Raw genomic sequence first — 19,665 nt, forward strand, 5'->3', positions numbered from 1 at the left:
ATGTTAAGTTTGCTGAAAATAAACGCAGTTGACAGTGAGAGGACATTTCTTTTTTTGCTGAGTTTAATTATGTGGTTGGCCACCCCTTTACAACTCGGAATAAAGGGTTTTGCAGATATTAAAAGTGAACAAGACAGTTTTGGTAAGCGATTGCCCTCAAATCATTAAAGGAGAAAACATAAAACATCCGTTTTGAGTTACAGCAGCAGATGTTTTTTATTTAATGCTGAATGCACCCATCAACTCAGTGGTCTTGTCGTTAGTGTCAGCCCTGAGATTGGAAGGTTGGGTTCGATCCCCAGTTTTGTCATACCAAATACTCTAAAAAGCGGGACCTAATGTATCTCTGCTTGGCACTCCACATTAAGCAAATGGATTCGGGGTAAGGCATTGCGGTAGACGAGCGTCCTGTCCAAGGGGTATACTGTACTTGTATATCAAGTTGCCTCACACTACTGAACAGGAGATAGGCTTCTGCCCTATGGGCTGTTAAGACTGGGACAATGCTAACGATAGTGCACTCAGAGGTAATGTTATTTCTCCATGTATTTTTCACCAACTAAACTTCTTAAGCTTGTTGGGTATGTTTACTTTGTGAAATGCAAAGTGTTCTATGTTGTTGACCACGAATGATGGTGAAACTGAATTCCTGACCGCGGATTGTGCCGTTAGGCATCACAAATATGTCAAAGAAAACAATTTATATTTACATTGGAAAAAGTGTATTATTTGCTCCATTCTTTTTATTGGAACTTTTCATGACTAACTATTTTTGTTCTTTCAGGCCGAGTGCATGATCAGCAGTGGTCTGCTCACTACTCAAGCGGATAACCAGCCTGTCATAAAATGTTCCTCATAGGACAATAAGTAATCACTTTTATAATCTGATTCTATACTATGTCTACTTTGCCTGCAAAAGTTAATAACCAAATTCCTGTTTTGATGTACAGATCTGTCACAGAAACCATGTGCTACTTGTATGTGAAGATGAATTTGCTATGTCGGAACTTGATATGTTGCACAGTCTGGCCCCAGAAATTGCAGATGGAACCCAGTACCCGCTCTGTCCCAAGGTTTGTTGTATGTTTTGGGCCTATTTAATTTGTTTAACCACCCCAAAAAAACACATTTAAGGCCTAATATATCAATTGTGATGTCTCCCTCTTTAATAAACAGAAATGATCTATTAGAAACATCTCTGTTCCATTTTTGTCAAACAATTATACAGACTAACAGACCTCCAGTCTTTCATTTTATTTGTTTACTGGGATCCCCGTGGTCTGTTACAAAGCAGCAGCTACTCTTCCTGGGGTCCAAAAACTATAAAGCAAGTATATTTGACATCTCTTTAAAGGACAATGGAACAGTGGTGGTAGCAGCGAAAGGGCTTTTAGGTTTGCCTAGGAAAAAAATAGTCTGGATCAAGTTATCAGCAACCAAAACATAAGGAAAAGTACTTTGCAAACCAAGCTGATGTGGATCGATTCATTTGTAAGCCCATATCACCAACAGGGGTACTGCCCGAACGTAATATGCACTACATTTTAAGGATAACTTCCATTGTTACTTTATGCACGACTGGAAGAGAATGTGACAAAATCTAGAATTATTTGAACTCATGATATAAAAGGTCGCCACTAATTCATATTTAAATGGTGCAGTTATCCCTCCACTTCATCTGTTTGGAGACAGTATTTTGGTATTGTGTATGTTGAATGCAATATAATCGGTTGTCTCATGCAACATCCATTTAGGCACTGAACCTGGCACCACTGTGTGTGATCTGCTTCAGGCAACAGCCCAGTGCGTTATACCTGTACTATACTTGATGATTTTTATTTTATTTTTAGGGTTGCCATGGATTTCAAGCAGACAGCGCCATCAGGTGCAAACCCAAATTGGACGAGACAGGAGTGTTGGGCGTTTCCTGCGAGCATGAGCACCCGGTTCACTTCTTGAACATGAAAAGAGGGGAAAGGTGGGATGCAGTAATGAGTTTTTTTTTCATTTTCCTTTCCAGTGTTTGATTAATTTAGTTTGCAAATAAAGGATATATCTCTTCTGTAGTTTGTCAAATGCAGTCTACCTGCTGCGAGCGATGAAGGAGCGGATGAGAGGCAAGAACATCAATCTCATCTTAATGTATGACATTGCATGCAAAATGAAAGTATATTTCTGTTGTTGAAGGTGCTGGCCTGGCAGATGGGGAGCAGATGGAGAGGCTGTGGTTGTATCTGAGGCGCTTTGGGAAGGTCCCCAAAGAAATGACGTCGTCCCATCGGATTGGCCTCCTGACTGATGCACTTCTTCACCGTGGGAAAAAGATACGCCAGAGGCAACGTCAGTACACCTGAAACTGTTATTAATTTACTTGATGCTGGTTGACTCTAGCGATGTTCCTAACATTTCCTGTTTTCTTTGTTTTAGTGGACACTGCCGCAGAGGCTTTCCCGAGCAACAGAAGTTGCAAAAGAGGCAGAACATAGAAAAACAAACAGACTGCCCACCCCAACTCACGCCCTGACCATACAAAAACAAAGACAAAACAAAGGAACTAAGGTCAGAACGTGACACCGACTAGACTACTATAACACTCTCCTCACCAGATCCCCACCAAACTCATCAATAGACTCCAACTGGTTCTGAACTGCTGACAGAATTCACACCAGCACCAGATCAACTGAACACATCAAACCAATCCTGGCTCCCTGTGGTATCCTGTATTAACTTTAAAATCCTCCTCCTCACCTACAAAGCTCTCCACAACCTACCTCTCTGATCTTCTCCGAGTCTATGCCCCCTCCCGCTCCATCCGCTCCTCCTCTGCTGGTCTCCTTGTCTCCCCCCATTCCACCATGGGTGCCCGGGCCTTTAGCTCCTATTCCAAACTCTACCACCTTAAACCAAACCCGTACCTTAAACTGGGTACCTCTACCACCGTAAACCAAACCCTTACTCTAAACTGGGTAGCCTATCACCTTAAACCAAACCCTTGCCCTAAACCAGGTAACCCACCACCTTAAACCAAATCCTTACCCTAAACTGGGTAACCGACCACCTTAAACCAAACCCTTGCCCTAAATCGGGTTTGTATCCTCTTCCCAACCCCTCCCTCCTCTTTTTATCTGTCCTATTTTGTCTGGTCCTTTGATTTTAGATTGTTTCTATTTTATATTGCACTGTTGATTGACACACTTCATTTTATGACTTTATGTACCACATTTCATTTGATGTAGGCCTACTTTTAATGTAAGATGTCTTTGAGTGTCCTGAAAGGCGTCCGCCAAATTAAAATGAATTAATACCATTGTTTAAATAAAACTCTTACTTAAAACCCCCTTTAAAAACATCCAGCAGGAAACAGTCTTATTTGAAATGAGGAATATATCATATTTTTCTGACTAAAATAGGACAACTGTGGAAAGACGCATTATGGAATTGAGAAGTGAAAGTGATAGAGCAATTCTCAACATTTCACATCAGAATGTAGGACTAGATTTTTATGTATAAACATTAATAAACATTAATCCGAGAATACATACCTTTCCCATTCAGCAGCTCTGCGCAAAACAAGTTATAGGCAGACACTGCACTTATAACCAGCAGCTTTGCGGCGCCAGGTGTTGCAGGAGGTATTAAGTGAACACCCATAGTTACAAATCCAGTTCTGTAATGTCAAAGGAAAGCATTGTCATTAGATGATAGTCAACTAAAAACATTCAAGCATAACACTGTATAACTTTTATGTTGATAAAATGCTGTTTACAGTACAGTAATTAAACATGAGTTAACACTGTTGCCTGATCTTCCCTAATCAGCAGTGTTTTAGGTAGTGGATTGGTCCCCCCCCCCCCCAATATTCTAATAATACAGGGGGTTAGGAAAGAAAAAAAATTGGCCTGGGGTCAGTCAGTAATTTTGTGTGCTATGGTGGAATGTCTCCCATTATGCTTGCACCAATCCAATGCATTTAAATGCAGTGGGTGAAATGAAAGTATGAACACTTCTGGATGCAGGGTATTTCTTTCCCCACTCTCCCCAAAATCAATTTGTCCCCCCAATCCCCTCTTGCCACTAACCCCTCAAAATCCACCAACCTTATAGTCACGTCTCTAATTCCACCTCCCTTCGTCTCACGCCCCACCTCTTCCCTCCATTTCATACCTTAACTAAAGACACAGGTAGTCCTGTAGCTGCAGCAGCCTCCATCACCAGGGCTAAGGACCTCCTTTTCATACCCTGTTCATGATAATACACAAGGATGCCCCTGATGTTAGCCATTATGAGGTGTCTTCCTACAACAACAACAAAGATATGAACTATTAAATTGTACCATGGGTATAAGTAAGTGTTTCCTAGTCTTTGAATAAGAGCCTTCAGGCCATTTGGTCTAACTGACAGGGGATTAGCCTTTGCCAGCAAGACCAACAGCCCTTGGCCAGGGTAGTTGGAACCAGTCTTTTCATTGTACTTCACTCACATAGATAGCCTACTGCAGGTTACAATATGAAGTTAATGAAAAGCACTAAAGCTGCAATTAAGTTTCTTCCATGTCTCTGTGTTGGTTAAAAAAATAATATATATACTGTATTTGACAGGGCTGGAGAAATGTTACCACTCTCAAATTCTTAGACAGAGCAATGGAAGCTAGGACTGACCATCCACGATATTGCTTGATGCTATACAGTGTTTTCATTTATTTTGTTTACAAACATTGGAGTAAAACAATCTTAGAATGGGGGTATGACAGTTGAACTAAACTCATAAGGCATTAGTTATATTCTTCAAGAATCAATGGGTACATATAATTCATTTATAAGTCCAAAGATGTATGTAGAAACTGCTGATTTCCCAATTAAAAGGCTAATGACAAGTAGCTAGCTAATCTGATTATATATTTCACCCGTCAGTGTTTTACTTATTATTTTGAGACAACATTGAAAGGAATTATTGAACACACCCGAGTGATGGGAGAAGTCAGAGTGGGCACAGACTAGAGTGGAACAGAGAAATTACATCTAACGTTAGCTAGTTAATCTTTAAAAAAAACAGTTTTTTTTATAGCGAGCTGCCGTAACTAACATTCTTTTGTCAATACTTGCTAATTTAGCTAGCTCAGAGACTACGAAACTATTACAATCAGGGTCTAAACAGCTCACCAATTCATAATTCAAGCATGCTTTTATAAAAATCATGCTAAATCTAAATATGAAAACCCAGGAAGTTGACACAAAATAAATCCCGGGAAATGTTTTGGCTTCTATGGTGAACATGCGCACGCGGTCTCAAGTTAAAATCACCATTGAAAGGGTCCCGTACAATGTGTGGTTGGTTCTGAATTACTATTCAAAAGGTAACGCGTATCATACATGCGGCGTGCCACATTCATCACGTGAATGGTATGATATTTCCCTCCTTTTAATGGAGGGATTGTAGTCTAATCCTGTGTCGAGAATGCTTTTCACTTCCTCACCACCGATAGCAGATATAATGGATGCAGCTCGCGTCGTGCAATTACTCGGTACTCTCTTGGCTGGGCCTGCGCGAGCAGAGTGGGGAGAGGGAGGGAGCGAATAGCGGCGGCAGCAAGCCTCCAGCCCCGTAATCGAGAAAGAAACGCGAATTTACGCAAGAACGAAGTGCTGTAATTTGCTTAGTTGGTGGGCTACATCGGCTAAACTAAGTCCACCAGAGGTTCAGGCGACAGAAGGGGCCGTTTGTGGTGGCAACCTAAGACATTTGGGAACTCCGTAGGAGCAAAACAACAACAGCACAATACAGGATTGCACACACAGGCAGTGACAATAAAACAATACTTACCGACAAGTAGACTGGTGGCTGCCGAGGGAGCAGGCAGGACTAGGGGAAAAAAGGAATTAAATACGTCATCTGCCTCTCCCTTCAGGTATTTAAACGTTATTTTCAAAACCGCAATTCTAGTAGAACTTTAAACTCATGAAAACTCGTGTCTTCATAGCTAGCTACTGTAGCTAACTAGCTTTGGCTAGAGTTTAGCTTACGAGTTTGCGTTATTAGCTAACCACTAGCTAGTGCTAGCTGGCTACCGTTAATGTGTTGTTTTCCAATAAACTTTTGGTGTTGTTTTTACCAACCCAAACAGTGAGGGGGTGCTGCAAGACTAGAGGGGAAGGGCAGGTTCCCTTCTCGACTTATTCCCCTCTACGTATTTTCCGAAAATGATGGCAGCGGAGGTCAGTAGCGACGATACGGGCTCTGTCTCGGCAGGGAAAGGGGTGGCGGGTGGTGGAGGCCCAGAGACGGCCCATTTTCCGTTTTATCCCAACCCGACCAGAATGCGGGTCACTGATTTGGGCCAGGGAGCTGCAACAAACCTCCGCCACCCGTTGAACACCTCCCCAGACTCCCCCCCTGATATAAGTATGATTTACCCCGTGTCTGGAGGAGATACTGCCGGACCTGCCTTGTCCGCTACAGGGAGTGGCGGACATGCAATTATTATAGGAACAAGTTCAGGGACCATTGGCAGTGTGTGCTACTCCCCCACCTCGGAGGGACCCGGCATCCGGATGTCACCCACCTCGGTGGGTCCCGACGGGTCAAGTGTCTTCCCCCCTCTGCCACCACCTCCCCCACCGCCCCCAGGCTACGGGGGACTCGGAACTGTGGATGAAAGCGACATGCAGGATGGACCTGAATACGAGGAAGAGGAGGTGGTCTTCCCCCTCTCAGCGCCGCCCACGAACCAGTAAGTATTTGTTTTATATACACTCAAATTGTTCTGTGTATTGTTCATTGACACTTAGTTCGAAAACCAAAATAGTATGTTTAAACGACCCGGGTATATTTCCTTCCTGCTGCGGCCATCACCAGTGCTCAAGTTTCTATTATACTTGTTGCAGCTGATGTCGCTAATGGCAGCAAGTCAAATTAAGGAGGCAGATGTCAGGGTGTTCCATTAACCTAGGTTGTTGTTAATCACAAATCTAGCGAAGTAATGAATAATGTATATACCTGAGAAGAATTACCATTAATCTCTCAATGTAGAGAAATATTTGCATACTTATTTTCCCAACTAAACCAGTTCGTTCACTTGCTTACAATTATGAATGCAATATGATTCCCGGAATAATTGTAATGCGTTTCTTTCAAGGCCACACTAAAGTTATTTGGCCAGCCTGTGAAACCTATCTAGCACCTGTCAAAAATATTTTTGCTTCATCATTCTGAGCACCGATTATGATCTTCTTTTAATCCACATTTACATTACATTTAAGTCATTTAGCAGACGCTCTTATCCAGAGCGACTTACAAATTGGTGCATTCACCTTATGACATCCAGTAGAACAGTCACTTTACAATAGTGCATCTAAATCTTAAAGGGGGGTGAGAAGGATTACTTATCCTATCCTAGGTATTCCTTAAAGAGGTGGGGTTTCAGGTGTCTCCGGAAGGTTGTGATTGACTCCGCTGTCCTGGCGTCGTGAGGGAGTTTGTTCCACCATTGGGGGGAACAGAATCATGTGGTCATCTTTTTTACATTTTTTTTATTGACTATGGTTTTCTAATTGGTGTTCTCATGAAATAATTAATCTCACATGTCCCCCTCCTGAATAAGGCTAGCCCATGCCTAGCCAAGAACTCCACAATGATTTCATCCAGAGTTGGGCTCAGACTACACACAAAATTATATTTGGATCGACAATAACATTTTAGGACAATAGTTTACACCTAATGGAAACGGATCATTTAATGTAAAAAAGTATTAATACAGATCTACTTTTTAAAATTCTGTTATTGAAACACAAACAATTGAGAAATAATAATTTTAAATGATTGTCCGATTGATAAAATGTATTCATGTTTCAACTCAATTAGAACCAGTACCTCCCAAATGAATGTTGTCAGTTTAGCACTTTGAGTTGTTTGTTCTAACTACTAAATGAAACATTCCCTTTACATTCAAAAGTTTTATTTCCAAATAACTGGTATAGTGAAGGGAGCTTTGTACACCCATCTGCTTATTTCTCTTCTCTGAGGTTCTCTGCCAACTCCTAAGCCAGCAGTAAACAGTGTAGTGCAGGGAACAAACCAACAGGCCAGTTTAACTACAGTGACAGTTACATAAACTTTCAACTTTTTACATGTGGTTGTTTATTTAACTTAGTTAAAAAATATATACATTTTTGACAGAAGGAAATTTGATTAGTTAATTTCTACATGAATTAATCTGCTGCACATCAAGTTCCACTGAGTTAAAGGGATAATCCACAGCCAGACATAAAAGTGATTCAAATTTTTTTTTACGCCTAGATTCAATCCCTATGATTTCACTTTTAAGTGGTCCATTTGTGAAATCAGGAAATTGTGTAGGAACGCGTCATAGCTACATGGTTCTCGTCACTGGAGATAACACACTATCACATTTCATAACGCTTTTAAAACAATTACCTGCACTACAGATCGCCAAATCAATAGAGGGTATGGGCATACTTGTCTAAAAACATCCATCGGTCTATATCATCTTGACAAAGTATATATTTCGCTTAGATGTGCTCAATCTAAACGGTGTCTAAACGGCTTCTCCTTCAAGTACCATATCGCACAGCACCCTGTGGGTAACCTGGGGAAGGGCCATTGTTGCATTAGCTGTGTATTGTGCACTGGGCAGAGGCGAACTGCAGTTGAACTCTTGTGAAATAGACGCCTAAATAGATAGTCCAGTTTGTTATGCGATTTTACAGCTCGCTAGCTAGCTACTTCACATGCTGATATTGACTTTGGTATTATTGTGTGTAACTACGTTTTGTAGCTAGCTAGCCACCCAGCCCAGAGAGAGCATTGCATTGTGTAGTTGAGCTGCAACAGATTTCTGCAATGATTTTCACATGTTGCTACCAACTTTATATAAAGACAAAATGAACAATTTCTTCACAAATAATTATTTTCACATATTAGTGTTATTTAAGGCTCTTTACCACTGTTAATCATAGGAATTAGTGGTTTGTGGTGGATTATCCCCTTAAGTAAATTCTACCACAGACAGTATAATTCCGCCATGAAACATACATTGATCGTGTAAAGGTACAAAATATGATGGCGTAGAAGTCCTTTTTTTTAAAATGTAGAGTTTAAAATAAAATAAAAACAGACTCTTTGAGTCAATATGCAGTCGATACTTCAAATGTAAATTATTTAAACTGTACATATGTTTGTTCTCTGTTGCGTGTCTGTTTGCTGAAATCCACATTTCTTAGATAAAACGTTAATCAATTAAAACCACTGACTATTTCCTTCTTGCAATTGAATTGGCATATTCACACTGAGTTTCTATCTTAGAGCAATAGCAATAAGAACAGTCGGTGGTTGTAATTTCAGCAAACAAAAAAGCACGCTACAACAGAGGACAAACATAGGTAGGCCTACATGGTAAATGTTTAAGAAATTTAAAAGTCCAAGTTTCCCTACACAATCATATAGCCCTATGTATATTTTCTTTGTAGTGTGTGTGCTTGTGGCACTCGCGTTTGTCACAGTCTCATTAGAGAAGTGCTGAGCTTTATCATTTCTGGCCTCACGCTGTGAGATATGGAAGTGACTGGGGCTGAAGTGTGGAATCAGCTCTTATTTTAGGAGCTACATATCTCCCTGTCAGATTGCAGAGGAAGGGGGAAGGCCAGCTTTTTAGCTCCCATTCGTCTCTACATTTGTGATGAACAACGCTTTGGAAGCAGCCCAACTGGAAATCCACTGCTTACAAGCAATGAAAATAAATGTTTAGCCCAACGCCAGTGGTTTCACCACAATTTCCTTTATATCCCTTTCTGTAGGGGCGCCAGTGACACAATGTCACGTGTAATGAATGGGACATTTTTTTTTTACCCTTGTTTTTTTTTTCCACAACGAGAGACGTCAGAATTGTTTTTTTAATTTATTTTTTAATCAACTACAGGGACATTTCACACAACTGGAATCTGCTGCAACACAAGTCCTCTTTATCTGGTCTGTGGGTTGAGTTGTGGTGACCTGGCCACTGTAAACTAGCATGTTAAGGCTTTGTGCCTGGTGTGACATGCTGTGCCAAAGGTTACAAATTACCCTACCGTACGTACACAGTCTCGTCAGACAAAACAAAGTGCGTTGCAATTCAACATCAAGACTCCGATAAACTATTTTGCATTAAGCATTATGGCTTCTTTGGCTAATTTCATATTTATTGTTGTCAATGTAGCATAGCACTACAGATCTGCTACAGTCAGCAATTTTCCATCATCACTTATCGTTGACACATAGTTGAGGCCCTAACACATTTTAGCTCATGCCTTAAAAGTCTCTATCTTATTCTGATAAAACATTAAATGCTACATGACCAAATGTATGTATACACCTGCTCGTCGGACATCTCATTTCAAAATCATGGGCATTAATATGGAGTTGGTCTCCCCCTTTGCTGCTATAACAGCCTCCTGGAAAGCTTTCCACTAGATGTTGGAACATTGCTGCGGGGACTTGCTTCCATTCAGCCACGAGCATAAGTGAGGTCTGGTACTGATGTTGGGCGATGAGGCCTGGCTCTGTCAGCGTTCCAATTCATCCCAAAGGTGTTCAATGGGGTTGAGGTCAGAGCTCTGTGCAGGCCAGTGAAGTTCTTCCATACCAATATCAACAAACCATTTCTGTATGGACCTCGCTTTATGCAGAGGGGCATTGTCATGCTCAAACAGGAAAGGGTGTTCCCCAAACCGTTGCCACAAAATTGGAAGCACAGAATTGTCTAGAAAGTCATTGTTTGCTGTAGCGTTAAGATTTCCCTTTACTGGAACTAAGGGGCCTAGCCCAAATCAAGAAACAGCCCAGACCATTATTCCTCCTCCACCAAACTTTACAGTTGGTACTATGCTTTCGGGCAGGTAGCGTTCTCCTGGCATCCATATTTGTCCATCGGACTAACACATGGTGAAGAGTGATCAATCACTCCACGGAATACATTTCCACTGCTCTAGAGTCTCTAGTTACGGTGAGGTTTACACCACTCCAGCCGACGCTTGACATTTTGCATGGTGATCTTAGGCTTGTGTGCGTCTGCTCGGCCATGGAAACCCTTTCATTAAGCTCCCGACTAAGTTCTTGTGCTGATGTTGCTTCCAGAGGTAGTTTGGGACTCGGTAGTGAGTGTTGCAACCGAGGACAGACAATTTTTACGAGCAACCTTCAACGGCATTGTCCCGTTCTGTGAGCTTACCGCTATTTGTCATTATAGGGTGTTATGAGGGGGACTATTTAATCAATTTTAAAATAAGGCTGTAACATAACAAAATATGAAAAAAGTCAAGGGGTCTGAATACTTTCCCGAATTCACTGTATAGTTCCCCCCCTAAAATGTAAGAGTTTTTTTTTTTTTCTCATGTTAAACTACCAGGAAGTCCGAAAAGACAGACTTGAGTGGGTGGTGAGCTAGTAGGCTGAGTGGATGGGGAGCTCGCCTTGACTGGTGGTTCTTTGAAGCAACATGGATGCAGTGTTGCAGTGACATTTTCTCAAACAATTTTGCCAATACACAAAGCAACTCAAACAACATTGAAATTGCATGCAACATCCAATCCTGTAATACATCACGGTTTCACCAAAACTGTTTTGTTGTTGTAACAGCATTAATAATGACAAAATGTTGTCTGTAGGCTAATTTAGCTATCTAGCCCAAGTGGAATTATCAGCACTGTTTATCAAGTTGATTGATGTGCACACCTTCGCTGATTGAAGTGCACACACTGTCGACCAGGGCCTTAGAGTGGTGACACACCATCCGTCCACACACCAGGTCCATAGGTGACTCCTTACACTGTCACTCTCAGGGCTGGACATCCTAACATCCCTGGCAGTGTAATCGACGCCTCTTGAGGACATTGTAGTTGAGAGGATTCCGCCCTTGCCACGAAATGATGACCCAGTTAAGACGCGGGTCTTATCCACATGCGCCACTAATCCACTGTGGAGAGGTGACTGTCTGAAGCAGTGGTGCCGTCCCATGGATGATGCATCATCTGAAAAACAGGCAGACAAGTGCACAGTTAAGATGCTATAAAATCTCTTATTCCATTTTCTCTGTTTTAGTTTTTCTAGGTTAACGTTCTTCGCGCTCAAAATATGTATTTTTTTTTAGAAAAACAACTAAATTGTTCTATTAAGTCCACAACTATGCTTAAACCACATCAGCAGACCAATTTTGAGCCCTGGAAAAATAAATGTTTGTGTATAGTTACCCTTTTAATGCAAGTGTGCACCAGCAAGAAACCATTGTTTCTGTAGTGTCATGTGATTGCAGAGTTTGAAAAACAAATGGCCACTGGATTGATGCAAAATTCTGGATATAATTCTGCCAAGCAGGCATAGACTACTTTGTAGTTACCATTTTAATTAAGAAGGTTTTTGGTAGAGCCTGACAAATATGGGATTTTTGGGTCCGATGCCGATTATATCTGAAGCTATATTGTAGAATGAAAAACACACTTTTAACACATTATGCTCCAAGGGGTTAACAAATACTCATGCAGGGAAATGCTTTCTGCTCTCGTTTTAGTTACACACATTGTTTTTAGCGAGCTAAATTAGAATCTTATCTCATCATGAACACATGGTCCAAATGATAGATCTGCGCCAACTGTCTTGCAGATTGCATATCTCGGAAAACTAATGAAATAAGCCCACTAACATAATAGGCCCAGACAGTAATGGTGTCTTTGTATCAAGTGCGTGTGTTCATTTTGGCACCAGTCCAGTGTTCGCACATAGCACTGGCTAGATGGAGACTAACTACATTCCTATACCGCCTTATGCGGTGGGCTCTTATTGTACAAGCATACAATGTACAGATTCACAATGTGAAGGGTTCGGCGAATGTGGTTGCTAATGCTCTATCACGGGTTTAGTAACTGAGGATTGTAACTGTTGGGTTTTGTTATTGCAAACTGTAAGTTTGCAGGTTTTGGGGTGGGCGTGTTAGGTTCCCCAGTTTCTGTGTTGTGGGTTTGTTTGTATGTATTTCAGGAAATGGCTTCCTGGATTCCCCAAGCAGCTGATTGGTTGGCCCCATTGCAGAGTGGAGCTGACCCCGCCCTCTCGTCAGGGGATACAGCTGTCTGCAATTACATAGTCTTTCGCCAGCTGTATAAAAGCCAGTGTTGCTTTGCTCAGAGAGAGCTTATTAGTATGTCCTGTGTTGGTTGTTGCGCACAGTTTTTTTTGTAAAGTATTTTGTAGCCGGTCCTGCTGAGTTATGTTTTTATCATAAGGACTGTGTTTTGATTATTGAAATTGTTCACATTAAGTTAGTATTATTCTCTTTTTGTTCCCAGGGGGGAAGGGGAAGGCACCTTGGGAGTGTTTAGGCAAGAGGCCTGTGGGCATACATATACCTTTATTATATACTCTGTCTATGCACCCTAGGTAAGACCTGGGCGGACCATCCCCTGTATTTTGGTTAGTGCGCCAGGTGGTGCTAGTTAGGTATGTTGTGGGTAGGTAGGAGAGTTTAGAGTCAGAGTCCTAACTTCTACTTTCTTTGCTTTGGTTCTGTCCATACCTCTTTTCCCCAAATTTCTGTGTGAAGGAATAAATTCCCTGTTAACGGTAAAATTCTCTGTCACCCTTACCCGTAACTACAGTCACATACCTCTTTCACTCCACGGGGAGTTGAGTGTAGCAGGGCATTGTGTTCCCTCCTCCAAGAGGCGTGCGTAACACTGATATTGACTTTGGTATTATTGTGTGTAGCTACGTTTTGGTTGCTAACTAGCCATCCAGCCCAGAGAAAGCATTGCATTTTGTAGTTGACTTGTGCTGCAACAGATTTCCTCAATGATTTTCACATGTTGCTACCAACCTTGTATAATGACAAAATGAACAATTTCATCACAAATATTGTTTACTAAGTAAGAACTTGATGAGGACAACCTTTGGAAAAATAAAAATAAATGACCGCAACTGAGCAGATGTATTTGTTCACTCTACGTATATAGACGGGCATTCCTGTGCTGTTTCAGAAAGTTGCAGGAAAATACAAAACATTTAAATCGACACATTGTGTGATATCTTAAGCCTCAAGCACTGAGATGCAGTGCCTTAGACCGCTGCGCCACTTGGGAGCCCCCAGTGCTTTCTCTCTATATGCAGTAGGCTTGGGCGATAAACCGTATACTGGAGTATTTCGGAATACCCACGGCATGATTTTCAAATAAATTATATCCAGGGCTCCAGCTACGCATTTGTCAGTGGCGCAAAGTACTTAAGTAAAAATACTTTAAAGTACTACTTAAGTAGGGTTTTTGGGGGGTATCTTGACTATATTTTTGACAACTTATATGTTTCTAAAGAAAATGATGTACTTTTTACTCCACACATTTTCCTTAACACCCAAAATGCTTAGCAGGACAGGAAAATGTGTCATTCACACACGTTTCAAAATAAAATCCACTGTTATCCCTACTGCCACTGATCTGGGGGACTCACTAAACACAAATGCTTAGTTTGTAAAGATGCCTGGGTGTTGGTGTGGCCCTTGCTATCTGTAAATTTAGAAAATAAATGGTGCCATCTGGTGTGCTTAATATAAGGAAATTGAAATGATTTATTTTTTACTTTTGATATTTTAGCAATTACATATACTTTTGATACTTATGTATATTTAAAACAATACTTTTACTCAAGTAGTATTTTACTGAGTGACACACTTTTTTGTGAGTAATTTTCTATTAAGCTATCTTTACTTTTACTCAAGCATGACAATTGGGTACTTTTTCCCACCACTGGCATTTGGTTCGCAAACTAAGTTGCTAGATATCAAGCTTCTAGGTTACAACAGAGACATCCAATCCCCTCCTGGATCAAGAGCCCTGTTGCCCTAAAATAGTTTTGTGCATAATTTTTTTAAAATTATTTTGTAGGATTTTGAAAATCATACCGTTGGCATTTTGAAATACGCTGGGAAACAGTATATCACCCAAGCCTAGTCTGGCCATGACCAGATTCAAACCCTTTGAGCCCCCCCTTCCGTCCACCATATGGCGGAACCAATCAACTTCCTCAGATAATCAACGAGTGGCACCTGTACTGGGCGCTGAAGTCAAATTATAACAATGGCTGCTCTTGAGGGGGTTGGTGTTGATGCTGCTATAGGAGCAGTTAATGCAAACAAGTTTCTATTGGACAAATTCAAATAAGGCCCCCCCCCTGTTTTGTTCCATTTGGTTCTTAAATGGTTTACGTAATGAATACGCCCCGGGTCTAGTGAGGGGGACCACAAAACAAGACCCCTTCTTCCTGTCCAACATACAGGATGCAGTAAAGGAGGGAGAGGTTGAGGTTTTACACTGTAGCTCTGTTCTACAAGGCCTATGGTCAAAGCCATTATGCCTACAGTACCCGTCTACTGACCTTGCAAGTCTTTGCCCTTGGTTGGCACAGTCTTACTTGGTTCTGGAATGGGAAGGGAAAGAATATCACTCTTGACTTGGAACACCTCAACTTCTTTTAAGTCAATTTTGAAGAGCCTGGGTCCAAACATGACTGAGCAAGCAGCAGACAGTATTAGCAAGTCCATTGGTGTACTCAATGACTTGATGGAAACCAGATGTTGAGTTGGAGGCATTCATTTTTCACCTCGTCTGCTCAGGGATTTGAACCAGAGACCTTTTGGTTAAAGGCTCAACACTCTTAACCATTAGGCTACCTGCTGTCCATCATGCTGCTTTACCGACCAGGGACATTTGAGCTTTTGTGGAGGTTGTCAGGGAGGCAGAGCTGTTCAAAACCAGACCTGGCAGATTTCACAGCATTTCCTGGTTTTAAAAGAAACATTCTCTCAAAAGTGAAGTACAGTGAGTTGTGGGGGTGGATGAGGTCCAACTTGGAGTGGAGAAATGCTCCCGTTGTGATTTGAAACAGCTTTAGGCGCCAGGCTAGCTTGGGATGTGGTTGGCTTAGTCTGACAGTCAAACCCTGTCAGGATTAGGCTCAATCAACTGTTGTCACTAAACATTTATTGTTCTGTTTGTATTTATCAGTACAACTTTTTATCTGCTTTTATCTGTAGAACTTCCCCATGTATCATTGTTCTACTGTAACAAAGTAAAAATAACTTTTAATTTAGCTTCTTGATGAATTAATAATTGGAAAAAAAATCCATAATGTTAACAATTGAAATTAAACACCACTGACTTACTTTTCTTATTCAGTTGCATTTGGACATGTAACACATATACAGATAGTAATAGCCTAATTTCTGAGCAGTCATTCTTTCATGTCCCTCACAGACCTAGAGGTGATTAACCCAGCAAGACATAGAGATATTGTCCTGTTACATGACGGGAAATCAGCTGGCTAGGTTTCTTCTTGAATTTGCTTGCTTCAGGATAGGGTTAAGAATGAAGTGAAAATTACCACAAACCATATTTAAGAAGTTACAAACGGGGGGGGGGTCTGATTCTTGATCAGCACTCCTACTTTAAGACGCTTTAGGAATATGGATCTAGAAGATGAACTGGCAATGGTTTTATTCAGTGACAATGTTTATTTATCCTATTTGGAAAGCTCTATTTGGAGACTGGCTCTCCCCTGGTTGAAATAAAATAAGATCCAACATAAGTCTATAAAAGAAAGTACAACAATATCCATATATATGGACTTGCAAACTAAAGTAACATTGTAACGTTAGGATAAGGCATATAGCTAGCTAAGGTTAGCTAGCTAGTTGAGAAGGTCTGTTTACTTGGCTAGCAACGTGGCCCTTAGTTCTGCACTGCCTGTCGTCAAGCTTTCCAATTTTGAGGTGACCTGCTATTTGCAGCTTATCTACTGTTCCGTGGTCTGTCACATTCTATGATTCTTAGCCCCCCCCCTCTCTGTGAGTCCTGTGATCAGGCTCCATGACTGGACGTGTAGGCTATTCCTCTGTGTCATGTTAGCTGGCACCAACATGCAGGCCGGGAGTGAGGTGGTAATCATTCACAGAGTTGGACATGGTTCCGTACTCTTTCTTCCAGAGTGTGAGTCTGCTAAACATAGCACTTTGTAGCACACCACGGAGAGGGCGACTCGATCACACCTCCTGTACAACAGAGGCTTATTCATCAACAATGGTGGGATCAGTGTTTCACGCTAACAACTGCTTAGCGAAGAAGGCAAGGGAGGCGTCAGGAGCCCTAATGCCACACTCCCCACCTCCGAGAACACCGTCCATGTGCCTGAACTAAAACAAATAGGGCACTAGGAAACATGCTGTTGATTTTGAGTTTCCATGAAGATTAAAGAGGATTTTGAGTCGTAAACTGTTTCCCCATAGGGGGGGGGGAGTGCCTTCAGAAGGTATTGGTACGACTTGACTTATTCCACGTTTTGTGTTACAGCCTGAATTCAAAATGGAATTCCATTTTTTTCTCTAAACCATCAACACACAATACACCATAATGATGATGTGAAAACCATGTTTTTGAAAATGTTTGCAAATGAAATGCAGAAATATATCTTACCTAAGTATTCACAGCCCTGAGTTAATACTTTGTAGAAGCACCTTTGGCAGCGATTATAGCCGTGAGTCTTTCTGGGTAAGTCTCTAAGCGCTTTCCACACCTTGATTGTGCAACATTTGCCCATTTTATTATTTTCAAAATTCTTCAAGCTCTGTCAAATATGTTGCTAGACAACCATTTTCAAGTCTTGCCATAGATTTTCAAGCATATTCAAGTCAAAAGTGCAACTTGACCACTCAGGAATATTCACTGTCTTCTTGGTAAGCACCTACAGTGTAGATTTTGCCTTGTGCTTCAGAAAATTGTCCTGCTGAAAGGGGTATTCTTCTCACAGTTTCTGGTGGAAAGCAGACTAAACCAGGTTTTCCTCTAGGATTTTACCTCTGTATTATTTTATCCTGAGTTTCCCCAGTCTTTAACGATTACAAGCAAACCCATAACATTATGCAGCCACCATTATGCTTGAAAATATGGAGAGTGGTACTCAGTAATGTGTTATATTGGATTTGTCCCAAGCATAACACTTTGTTTTAAGGACAAAATCATTTTTGTCACATTATTTTGCTGTATTACTTTACTGCCTTACATGATGCATGTTTTGGAATATGTTTCACTCTGTCAATTAGGTTAGTATTGTGGAGTAACTACAATATTGTCGATCCATCCTCAGTTTTCTCCTAGCACAGCAATTAAATTGTAACTGTTTTCAAGTCACCACTGGCCTCTTGGTGTAATCTCTGAGCAGTTTCCTTCCACTCAGGCAACTAAGTTAGGAAGCACACCTGCATCTTTGTAGTGATTGGGTGTATTGAGACACCATCCAAAGTGTTATTCTTAACTTCACCATGCACAAAGGCATATTCTGTGTCTGCTTTTTTAAATATATATATAAATAGGTGCCCTTTTTTGCAACGCGTTGGAAAACCTCCCTGGTTTTTGTGGTTGAGTCTTTTTTTTTTCACTGCACGGGGGAGGGACCTTACAATTATCTGTATGTTTAGGGTACAGAGACGAGGTAGTCATTCAGAAATCATGTGAAACCCTATTGCATACAGTCCATTCAACTTATTATGTGACTTGTTGAGCACATTTTTACTCCGGATCTTATTTAGGCTTGCAATAACAGTGGTTGAATACTTATTCACACAAGACATTTCAGCTTTTCATTTTTAATTATGTTGTAAAAATGTCAAACATTTCCTCTTTGACATTGAGCTATTGTGTGTAAACCAGTGAAATTTAAAAAGTATCTATTTTAAATCCAGGCTGTAACAAAAAATCAAGGGTGTGAATACTTTATGAAGGCATTGTAGATCAGCGGGTGTGTGATTGAGTTTGCCAGATAAGCAGTTGGTCATGAAAACGTTGCTTGCTGAAGGGCTAATTGAGCACCTACACTCTCTAATTGCCTTTTTGACATGTGGTGCCAGTGGAATTCCTAAAGGCGCAAGTATCCAGTCACATACCTATCCCCTTGTTGAGACAGTCCTTTATAACAATTCACTTTTTTGTCTGTCGTTGCAAAGATTTGGTGATTGGTAATCCCAACAATTAGAATTAGTGTAGGCCTCGGAGAGCCTTATTAAGAATGTAGCCTAATTTCCTGGGCCTTAGCGTTTGAAATTTCTGCAATGCCACAACTGAAAAACCACAAGCCGTGCCACTAAAATTAAATGCAGCTTGTATTGCAGTGTTCAGCTTTGTCTGGTTTTGCCTGGATGCTGGTTGAAAGTTCTTTAGTTGTTGCTAAATGAAGTTTGTTGTCTGAATAAACGGCATGATCATTACACAGATGCACCTTGTGCAGGGGACAATAAAAGGCCACTCTAAAATGTGCAGTTCTGTCACACAACACAATTCCACAGATGTCTCAAGTTCTGAGGGAGCGTGCAATTGGCATGCTGACTGCAGGAATGTCCACCAGAGATGTTGCTAGAGAATGTAATTCTCTTTTATCTACCACTTCCAGCGTTCTGTTAGGGAGTTTGGCAGTACGTCCAACCGGCCCCACAACCCCAGACAACGTATAACCACGCCAGCCCAAGATCTCCAAATCCTGCATCTTCACCTGCGGGATGGTCTGAGACCAGACAGCTAATGAACAGTCAACAGCCTGATAAACTCTATGCGAAGGGGAGAGAGTGCATTTGGAAAGTATTCAGAC

At 41.2% G+C, this 19,665-nt stretch overlaps 1 protein-coding gene and 1 long non-coding RNA gene across 5 annotated transcripts in view; one reads left to right on the forward strand and one right to left on the reverse strand.

The window, feature by feature from the left end:
* Positions 1–1,144: 1,144 nt before the first annotated feature.
* Positions 1,145–6,262, reverse strand: LOC118358031 (uncharacterized). Of its 2 annotated transcripts, XR_008078802.1 has the most exons (5): positions 6,114–6,262; positions 5,821–5,859; positions 4,165–4,239; positions 3,543–3,667; positions 1,145–2,306 (listed from the first exon to the last, which is right to left on the reverse strand). It is a non-coding gene; the product is annotated as an uncharacterized LOC118358031 (long non-coding RNA). The 2 variants fall into 2 exon arrangements; XR_004820404.1 differs by lacking the exon at positions 6,114–6,262 and having other exon boundaries at positions 5,821–5,956.
* The window catches only part of LOC118358029 (ras GTPase-activating protein 1-like), a 58,117-nt gene continuing 43,721 nt past the window's right edge, over positions 5,270–19,665 (forward strand). For 2 of the 3 annotated variants that reach the window (XM_035735399.2, XM_035735400.2), the window contains exon 1: positions 5,270–6,727. In XM_035735399.2, coding sequence (XP_035591292.1) covers positions 6,198–6,727 — 530 coding nt within the window. In that variant the 5' untranslated portion in view covers positions 5,270–6,197. The remainder of the gene's footprint in view (positions 6,728–19,665) is intronic. The other variant, XM_052478528.1, reaches the window with a different exon arrangement.

This window comes from Oncorhynchus keta, chromosome 25 (assembly GCF_023373465.1).
Source record: "Oncorhynchus keta strain PuntledgeMale-10-30-2019 chromosome 25, Oket_V2, whole genome shotgun sequence".
NCBI classification, from domain to species: Eukaryota; Metazoa; Chordata; class Actinopteri; order Salmoniformes; family Salmonidae; genus Oncorhynchus; species Oncorhynchus keta.